Raw genomic sequence first — 11314 nt, forward strand, 5'->3', positions numbered from 1 at the left:
CTACTCTCCGGGGACGTTTTCCGCCGCCTACTGTTACCGAAGAAAAGTGGCTTGGTACGTTTTTTGCTTGGAGTTCAACTGATCCCAACTGCTGTCAAATGGTAGAATTTGACAGAAGTTGTGAACGAAGCTGAGTAAGGTTTGAATTCAAATGAAATTTGCGAAGGTAATAGGAATCTAGGAATTTCAGTTTGAGCTGTTTAGTGGTGTTGTTACATTGTTTGAAAAGTACCATGCGTTTCCTTCGTTTCTGGCGTTCATCAGTTTTTGGTACGAGACCCGTCCTCTCCCACCCTCCATTGTATTAATGTAGATTAAATTTACATTCGTGTTGTTTTTACTTTAACCTTCCCCACCGGAATGCTTCCGATAATTTAAACGAGCTAACGATTGCGACTCGCGCAGTCCATGGGAGGTGAAACACCTGGCGTTTGATTCAATTTCATCTTACGCCACCTGAATAAAATAATAACAACTTAAAACTTGAGGATCTGATGCTTAAAAATCTACAAAGTAATTGGAAGCGTACCGAGAATTGGATACATAAGCAATCATCAGCAATATTGTTTGTTTTGGGTCCTCCCGATCCCCGGAATGAGAAATCTTTGGAAGCGGCACCCGAACTTTTTTCAATTACAGTGCATTGAATAATCTCGCTGTGGTATATGAAATATGAATGATATGAGCAAGGCAGCATTACACCATTAGTTGGATTTAAAAGAGTTTTCGTGAGTTTTAGCTGTGTCAAAAGAGGTAAACAGATTGGAATAATAACATGTGAATGCAAATATGTAATAAAAAACCGCAAAAATGTTACCGCAGAGACGGTAGTCGAATCCGTAGATAACTCCTAACCGGGGACATTGTTTTGCCAATTGAACTACTCTGCATACGAAAACACATAAAGAGACAACCTATTTGACTAGAAGAACCAAGCATGCTTTGCTTTACTTGGCCACCACAGCATTCAATTATAGTCCTATCTTTATGGAAATACATCCGACGGAAAATCAACACACACCACATCACATGTTTATCTTCACTTCCACTTTGCCATCAGACGCTGATTTGAGATTTGGTTTTTTGACGCCTTTTGCTACCTAGCTGAGATCATCGAATAGATGTATGACGCAGCTGTACTTTTACTTATACCAAAATGAATAAAGAAATAAAGTAGTGGTGAACTTTGCACAGTGATATTGACAATAGTTTAAAAGTGTAACGTCAAAGGTTGGCACAATCTAACTGCGCATGTGATTTTTTAGTAGCCCGTATTATGGTGGCTTACTTCATTTCGATAACAAATAATTCTAAGAACATGCGATTATAATTACTTCTCATCCGAGCGCAAGTGTTAATCCCGTTTTTAAACCATACTTATCATTTTGATATCAACCGGTCAGCTTTTAGGATAACAGCATTTTCTTCCAAATATTATCACCATTATTGATTCAGTTCGTGGTGAATAAAGACGTTTATTTCAGTTCACTTTTAACTGGTTTGGTTTTTAAGTTTGACCAAGTGTTATTTGAGTATTTTAGAAAACACACAGAATCAGGCTTTAGAAAAGAAAACTGCAATTCAAACGCGAGTGAAATTAAACGAACTTGTTCGTAGTAGCTGATATTAGCAGTGAGTCATCAGTGAATTTTATAATCGATTTTCTGTTGAATCGTGATTTTAACTTTGAACGAATGCTATCCTTTTAGCTGCATCGGAATAAAGTTGTAAAATGGCCGAAGAAAACACAAAATATAAGAAGACCGGTACACTGGGAGGAGCTCGCCACGGTGACTCGTTCCAGGTGCACTTACTGATGCTGATGTACCAAGGAGCTGCTCGTGATGAAAGTTTCAAAAATTTCCGTTTAGCAACCGAATGGGAAGATGCCGAAAAATTCGACGATGCAGTTTTGTCATGGGAAACAGATGAAGGTAAAACTCAAAATTATTTGTTCGTCCAAGCCAAATACAAGCAGTCTTCGGAAATCAACGAGAAACTTTTTTTCCCGGTGAGGGAAGACGAGAAGGTAAAGGGAGAGTTTTCGATGTACAAATATTTGCAATCGTTTTATGACATTATGAACAACAGTAAGTTCAATGGTGGGAACCTTGATTTTGTGATCTACACGAATGTAAAACTTAATGACAGTTCAGAGTGGTTCGTCGAAGCTGGTATCCAAACTACAAGTGCTCTGAAATTGCTAGGAGGCAGCGGAGAGTTTCTTAAGGTACAAAATACCGACGAACGCATAATGACTTTATTAGATTTTAGCAACAAAGATTTCAACGATTTAGTAAAAGAGATAGAAAATGCCTTTAGAGATAGCAATGAAAAGATTAAAACCGATTTAATTAAAAAGTACAACGCTGAATTAGACAATCAAGTGCTTTTTGTTAAAAATGGTGAGGTTCGGTTTAGTGATAGATTCAAGAAAAAAGAAAATTTGAACCCTGCAGAAATGAAACTATATGAGGTTGTATCGAATGGAGACACAATGCAAACTATGATGAGTACAAATAAGCAACTGATTGATGCGCTAACTTCTAAAAAACAATCAAAGAGTAGATTTCGATATTTTGAACAAAAATATGTTGAGAAGTTTCTTGAAAAATGTATCATTGCTTCCAATCAGCCAAACTACGAAGCTCTTGAATTTCAAATTACTGAAAATTTCAAGGGGATGCAGGGCTCTGTCTCAGATGATTTGTACGCCAAAATGATGTTTGTAGATCTGCGCAAAATTATTTACAGTTGGTTGGACTGCAAGGAAAATGATTTTTGTGATTTTCTAAAGATAACTAAATTTACAGAACTTTCAGCGAAAGTCCTTTTTACCATTGCTGATTTGAAGCTGGAGAATCCGACAAACTTTTTTAAATACGAGATGGAAAACTTTCGCATCAAATTTGCAAGTTGCAGTCCTCTAGGAAATTTGATTGACTCTAATTTTCCTATGGTTGTATATAAAAGTACCGAAGAAGGGTTTCTAACCTGTCTTAAAGTGTATCAGATTTTTCAAGACCATAAACTCAACTATCACTATTTGAAACTAACAGACTTGCGTCACTTTGAGAAAGAAATAAATAGTTTCAAGAACTCGAATTCGGATGTTTATGTTCTACTGGATGATAATTGTCCAGAATCTAAGATTTCATATGAGTTTTTCCAATCAGATTCGATAAGCAATAAAATCAAACTTATTTTTTTAACCTCCACTGAGGATCGCGCCAAAAATTTCTTCAGAAATAAACCTTTTTATTCGATTGAAAATTCAAAAGATAACATGAAACTGTTGAGCAAAGATAGTCAAGAGAAACTTTCACACAAATCAGTGTCATTTCAAGGTGTTGAACTTACTTTGCATGAACTACTTCCGACTGAAAATCTTCGTACTCTCATAAGTGACGAAATAGTAGAAAAGTTGATACAAGAAAAACGTATTGAAATTGGAGTTGCTTTACCTGAATTGAAACTTGATTGTTATATCACACAAATTATAAGTAATATGACGCCTAGTAGTGAATATTATTCGATGATTCGACAAGCTACGAAAAGCTATAGCGAAAAGGATTTTCTCAATCATTCTTTCCAATTTAACACGATTCTGCTGTCCTCATTACCAGGTATGGGGAAAACTACCCTTTGGATGAAATTAGCTCAAGATGCAAAGAAGTTGCACCCTACCAATTGGATCTTATTTGTTCGATTGTCTGATTGTGCTAAAAAACTAGAAGAGCCAAACGAACTAACGAATTTAGAAGACGAAATTAATCTGCTCTGTGAAATTCTGTCGATAGAATCTAACTTTGAACGAAAACTATTTTCGAAATGGCTACAGGAAACAGAACGCAAAATTACCATCTTTTTCGATGGTTTCGACGAACTTCCTATGAAAGTAATGGAGAAAGCTATTTCATTATTTCGTATGCTTGAAAAAGCGCGGATTTTTATCAGTACACGATCCCACCAACAGGAAGTTTTGGAAAAGTCCATTGAGATGAAGACATTTGACTTGCAACCGATCAGCGAGAGTGACCAAATAGTCCTTTTGAAATACCTTCTCGATGTTTCGGATAGTCTTGATCCTACAAATGCATTTGTTGAGAAACTGATCGAAAGCAAACCGATGAGGACCCTAACAAATACTGCTGGCACTCCTTTAATTATCAACATGCTAGCCAAAATCTATAAACCATATGTGAATGAACTACGCAAACCGAATGAAAACACTTCTTTGCAATCCCTTGATCCAGAAAACTTGGACTTTGTGGAACTATTCGAAAATTTTACATACCATTCATTCAAACGGCAGCATAGAGTAAAACATGAATTGGGCGATAGTTTATTGGATAAAGAAAATCTTTTATATGTAAGTTACGTTAAGCTCCATAACTACCTCGGTCTCATGAGTTTAATTGGGAAAGAAGCGATGCACTTGATTGAAAGTGACGAGCAAGAACGCACATCACTGGAGAAACAAGCAGATCGGGTAGACTCTCTAATTATGCCAAAATATTCGAATGGAATTCCGCACTTCATCCATGCCACGATAGCTGAATTCTTTGCTGCAAAGTGTTTGGGTGAGTGTCTGCGTCGTATGAGCTTCGAAACTATGAAACAGAATTTCTACAGAAATGATAAATACTTTAAAATTGACGACTTTAAATACGAAGATCAGCAAATAGCAGATATTTATGATTTATACCTAATTGTGTTAAAGCACTACCCCTTCGTTCGGAAAATCTTGATTTCATATGCAATAGAAAATGAGCAGATTCTGGATAAATTACTGCAAATGTTTTCGTTGGTGTGTCCTTATCCGTTTAAGTGGTACAAAGAACTGATTTGTACAATGTCGAACTGCGATCGATGGTACTGTGGAATAAGGAAATTTATCCCAGACCACTTCAACCTCTCTTCAGATAACTTTACGGCAAAAGACCCTAACGACCTACCATTACATGCTGCTGCTGTGGTTGGTAGTGCTGAATTCGTTAATTTGATGTTGAATCAAAATGCATTAATAAATTCTAGAAATGCAAACAGGGAAACTGCACTAGATATAGCTTTGAAACTTGGTGACGCCAAAATTGTCAAGCTTCTTCTGGACAAATCAGCCATCATAGGAACGATTTCAATGTCTGAAATACTTCGGCGGTCTAATGAATGCGCCCAATTGTTTTTAGACCGAGGAATCCCTGAAAATATCCAGAAAGCTATTGGTAATGATGAGTCTACTTACATGGGTGAATATATTACACTTATAGCATTGAAAAATTTTACACTGGCAAAAAGAATTATTTCAAATGCCGTTATTTCTCATAATACTAATAGAAAAAAATCGTTGAAGTTTTTGATAAATGAAAACAATGATTCGGCACATGAAATAATTAAACGATTGCTACAAAATATGAGAGTCTTGTTCGAGGGAGGAGCTAAACTCGATAGTTATGCCTTTAGTATTGCCATTTTATTAGGAAATCCAGTAACAAAGGAATGTATAGAGCTGCTACTAGAATACGTAGTTGATCCAGAAAAGGTCTACAATCGACATTTTACTGCTTTACATTCGGCTGCATTCTTTAATAACCCCGAGTGTGTGGACATGCTTATTCAAAGAGGCTTTCCGATTATGGCACAGGATAACGATGGTAGAATCCCTCTTCATATCGCCGTTGAAAAGAACGCTAAGAAGGTAATCGAAATATTGCTAAAACATGAACAAGCAACGGAAATGTTGCGCACTTCGAATAGATGGGGACAAACTGCTTTACATTTGGCCGCAGAATCTGATAATTGCGAGCTCGTGAATCTTCTTATTGAACGCGGTGCATCGGTAATGGCAAAGGATACAAATGGTAAAATTCCTCTTCATATCGCCATTGAAAATGAAGCTAAGAAGGTAATCGAAATATTGCTAAAACACAAACAAGCAACAAAAATGTTGCGCACTTCGGATTTCTTTGGACAAACTGCTTTAAATTTGGCCATATTCTATGGTAATTACGAGATTGTGAACATTCTTATTGAACACGGTGCATCGGTAATGGCAAAGGATAAATATGGTAGAATCCCTCTTCATATTGCCATTGAAAAGAAAGCTAAGAAGGTTGTCGAAATATTGCTAAAACATGAACAAACAACAGAAATGTTGCGTACTTCGGGTAAATATGAACGAACTGCTTTACATTTGGCCGCAATCTATGATAATTACGAGATTCTGAACATTCTTATTGAACACGGTGCATCGGTAATGGCAAAGGATGAAGATGGTAGAATCCCTCTTCATATCGCCATTGAAACGAACGCTAAAAAGGTTATTGAAATATTGCTAGAACATGAACAAGCAACAGAAATGTTGCTCACTTCGGATGAAAGTGAAGGAAATGGTTTACATTTGGCCGCATACTATAAAAAATACGAGCTCGTGAACATTCTAATTGAACGTGGTGCATCGGTAATGGCAAAAAATGAATTTGGTGAAATCCCTCTTCATATTGCCATTGAAAAGAAAGCTAAGAAGGTTGTCGAAATATTGCTAAAACATGAACAAGCAACAGAAATGTTGCGTACTTCGGATGAAAATGGACGAACTGCTTTACATTTTGCCGCATTCTATGATAATTACGAGATTCTGAACATTCTTATTGAACACGGTGCATCGGTAATGGCAAAGGATGAAGATGGTAGAATCCCTCTTCACTACGCTTTTCTTGGAAGAATTTGGATTGTAGTCGAAATATTTCTTAAACATGAGCAGGCATCTAAAATGATGAACACCCCAGATAAAGACGGACGCACTCCTTTGCGATATGCCGAATTCGATAAGAGCCCCTGGCATTTTAGCAGATATATCAAATTCTTCTCTTACATGTATTATGATGAGACCGATGAAAACATTGCCAATAAGTTGATCGAATTGTTTAATCAATGTGGACTGACAGAAACACTGAAGAACTTCGATGTAGAAAAACGTGAAGAATTTTGCAATGAGGTACGTTCTATGGTTTTTCACGATCCTAAAACTATAGCAAATACGCTATTAAAAAAAATTTGGCCTGAATCCGCAAACCTTCAAAACACGTGAAAACTAGTTTTATACCGCAATCCTGTGAATTTTGTTGGCAAAATAACTATAATCCTATATAATATCTTTTGAACAGAATTGTCGGATGTCGCGTATGGAAACGTTTTCTTTTTGTCGGGAAATCACTGAAAACATTCAAGTTTTTTAATGTAATCGGCTACAAATGATTCGAAGGCTTGGAAATGTTGAAACGATATCTCACGAGTCTTTGAAATTCATCGTGATTAATATTTACTTCTTCACCAGTTGACATGTAAATAAGTGGAAGCCATGGAAAGATATCCGCGAATGCTTCCTTTTTTATTTATTCCCGAATTTTCGATAACTTTCGGACTGAAAGAAGGAAAAAATTGACGTTTGATGTGACGTTGAACACAAGAAGCATATTTCATCACCCAGTTCCAGTAAGCCTGTAAAATCGATGAACCACGATTGGTTATTTAGTTTCTGTCACAAAATGCAAAATGAATTTTTATGAACTTTATTACAACTAAAATTGAAAGTAGATGTCGTTAAATGTCGGTTTGTTTCGAAAAATTTTGGATTTGTTCAAATGACAATTTTTGTAAAGTTCGAGAGGTCTCGAGACTTGACGGCAATAGCGAGAACAATTGAATCAAGTTTTTTATTATAATCGGATACAAATGATTCGAAGGCTTGAAAATTTTGAAACGATATGTTACGAGTTTTTGCAATTCACCGTGATATGAATTTATTTTTTCATCACCATAAAAAGGAATCCACGAATGCTTCCCTTTTATTTATTCAAGAATTTTCGATAGCTTTTGTTTGATGTTTGATGTGACGTTGAATACAAAAAGGCTGTCACAATAGCAAAATAATTTTTTATGATTTTTATTACAGATAAGCAATTCCTTCTTGCTAGGATTTCAAGGTATGCAAATGATTCTCTAAAACCGTGGTTGAATCTTAAATTCGTATTAATAATTTTGGTTAAATTGCAACTCAATTTTAATCTTCTCAATAGATGTTAAACTTTGTACCTGTTGAAAATATATGTCGTTAAATGTCGGTTTGTTTCGAAAAATTTTGGGTTTGTTCAAATGACAATTTTTGTAAAGTTGAAGAGGTCTCGAGACTTGACTTTTTGCATGTGTATAAGAAAATGATTTTGACGATAGAAATTTCGTTTATTAAACATCCCTCGTCGAACGACAATAGCAAGAACAATCGAAATTATTTGTTTCTCGTGTCCGAGTAAAAAGTAATCATAATTTTGTTCATAGACATTTGCCACCAGTAAAATATGTTGAATTCATGATTTGTACAATGATTGATCATGCTATTGAATATATTATACAGTGAGGCTAGATTACGTACAAAGAATTTTTGAAAGGATCACAACTAGTTTTCATTGTATTGAAATGAGTATGATGATTCGATTTCTTGTTTGTAGATTCAACGTGAATAACCTGGTGGATTGACCGATTCCGCTACAAAAAGAAAAAAATCTAACATCAAACGAAGTTCTAACAGCAACTAACAAGAGTAAGAAAAAAATGTTTTTCCTGGATTTTAACGTATATCCTATAAATTTAGTGATTTACAATTCAACCACTGCTAACCAAACGAACGAACGTTTGAATTGACATCGCCAATCATTGGATTTATAACCATTTATATTCAAATGAGAATTTGTCGTTATAAGTTTAGCTTGATAAATGGTGTATCCAAATTATTCCTCTACCCCAATGTCTAAATTCATCCATATTTTGGTCATGTAGTAAACCTTCAAAAACAACCTTGTATCATGACCTTGTGAGTCTGCAAACTACGAGATTTTAGCTGGTGACTGAGTCCGTTGGATCCGACACCGTTTGGAGTGTCTCGTTACGTATCAGTCGCCAAGTACTTCGTCTTGGTAGAGTTTATGGTCAGCATTTTTAACGCAGCTTCTTTCTTTTTACATACAACAATGCTATCAACGTCATTCGCAAAACCAAAGAGCATGGGGCACTCATTGATGATCTTCGTATTGTACCTTCGAGCGCTACATCAAACAACAAATCGGAGAGCGCATCGTCCTGCTTCAATCCATCTATTTTGACACAACACCGATATTAAATTTGAAGCTTCTTGTAGTAATCAATGAATAGAACGGAATTGTAAAATTCTACATAAGGAATATAATACCAAGACTTTCCTTTGCATCTTGTATGTTTGCCATTCGGATCACCTATACGATCCTCTAGACGAAACTTCACAGAATTCCATGCTGGGTTTTTATACCAAGGGTCATTACATTGGTCGAATAACCTCGTTATTTTGTGAATTAGTCAATACCCAATCAACGAATTGTGGTAAAATCGATAAAAATATCCTCGCCTCTGCTCTAAGAAGCAATATTACAGAAAAATTCGAAGCGAATGCACCAATTTTCATGTCACCCTTTGTACCAATTCATCGAACAGATATAACAGATCTCACTCTAATGAATGGTTTTAGTATGTGGGGTGACTAGTGTAGCTGAGATGAATGAGAGTATCGTTACTCTATTTTGACTTAGTCGCTTCGAGATGCTCGACCTCCGCTTGAAATGGGCATGAAAACAAAGCACTCTAAAGAGCAGTTGAGTTTGATTTTTATTGATTTCGGTCAAGTATGAAAAAAGTAACGCAAGTTACTGTTAAAAATGCTGAACAATTAATCTGATGCGTGCAACAACGACTGATACCTATCTCGTCATTAATGATATTGTAGTAATATTTGTGATGACCTGTGAAAAAAATGTAATTTTCTGTAAATAGGACATCCAAAACTTCTTATCAACACAATAATCATGCGTAGATGATTCACTACATGTTGATGTTTGTACTACACTTTTGTATTTTACACCTTGAGTTTAGATTATCTGAGTCTCGAATGCACCATTTTCTTTATTTTATGTCAGACGATAGGTGCCAATAAACCGGCAGTGACGTTCAAACTAAAAACTCTACAAATATCCTCAAATAGTAATTCGAAATAGCATTTCTACACTGAATTTTAGACAGGATGTGCCTTTAGGATTTGCATTATATACACGATCAATCATAGGTAAGAATGAATGGAAATATGTGATTATTGAACACTTTACTGGTTTGCCTACCAAGGAAAAAAATATATTCTTATGTTGTGCGATTCTTTCTGATCATATTTATGTAATTTGTAGCAGAAAGTATAGGAAAATAATAGATTAAGAAAAATGTAACATATAGATGTATGATGAATAATAAAATGTTACCTGTTTATTCACGAAACTGTTTGCTGTAGTCGCTCATAAACGAATTCCTCTGATTGCGTTACACTACTATTGTCTTGTTTTCTTCTGTTTGAATAATCAGTATAGTATTGGGAATTGATATAATTGCTACTCAGGCTGAACATCTCAACAACCGGATCGTTCATAGGAATAAAAGATGCAAAATTGTTTAGGCTTTTATCAGAATCCAACGAGAAAAACTGATTAGAAAAAGACCCGCAAATACTGTTAACAAAACTGGCCGGATATTTTTCGCGGTTTCCACCCTCACAAGTTCTTTCTCAAATTCACCCTTCAGACTCTAACGAAACCTAAAACACGGTCACAGCGGCTCTACGTCTTATCAGGAACAAATCAAATCGCAAAATCGAGGGAAAGTTATTCTTCAAAATTAGAAAAATCTCACCGACCACACCATTCCTGACAAATCCAGAGTCCATTCTTCATAATCACTAGTTTCCTGCACTCACCAACTTTAAACAGAGGTAAGGAATTGAAACTTCGCTTAAATCACCACTAATATACAATCATACTGACTTCACTTATTATATTTTCCACAAAACGAGCGAAAGTTAATTTCCGAGAAATTTTGACGGAGCAAAAAATTTTCGCGCCCGTCGCGCACGCCTGCTGCGATCGACTTTATTTTTCATTTATGTAGCGTTTACACTATTGCTGGTTGCCAGTGTACTGCCCTCTTAGGAAAAAAACGTTCAACGGTGGTCCTTCGTTGGTCTAATACTTTGGATCATTGGACCACAGTTGAACGTTTTTTCCTAAGAGGGCAGTACACTGGCAGCCAGCAGAAGTGTAAACGGGGCATTAGATCTCTGATGATACAATTAAAAAAACTGTCATAGTTGAAGAATCACAGAGAACAGATGTTCAAGTAATGTTTAAAGGGACTCGTTTGTTAAATAAACGCCAATTTCACGTAGGAAAACTAGGCTTGATTGAAGGAG

General features: G+C 35.9%; 1 protein-coding gene across 1 annotated transcript; it reads left to right on the forward strand.

Annotated features, from left to right (window-relative positions):
* Positions 1 to 1485: 1485 nt before the first annotated feature.
* On the forward strand, positions 1486 to 10278 carry LOC131432097 (uncharacterized). Its single transcript, XM_058598171.1, has 2 exons — positions 1486 to 1632; positions 1710 to 10278. Exon 2 carries the CDS (start codon positions 1733 to 1735, stop codon positions 7088 to 7090), a length of 5358 nt encoding a protein of 1785 aa, XP_058454154.1. The 5' UTR covers positions 1486 to 1632; positions 1710 to 1732; the 3' UTR covers positions 7091 to 10278.
* Positions 10279 to 11314: the final 1036 nt, after the last annotated feature.

The sequence above is a fragment of the Malaya genurostris genome, chromosome 2 (genome assembly GCF_030247185.1).
Source record: "Malaya genurostris strain Urasoe2022 chromosome 2, Malgen_1.1, whole genome shotgun sequence".
NCBI lineage: Eukaryota > Metazoa > Arthropoda > Insecta > Diptera > Culicidae > Malaya > Malaya genurostris.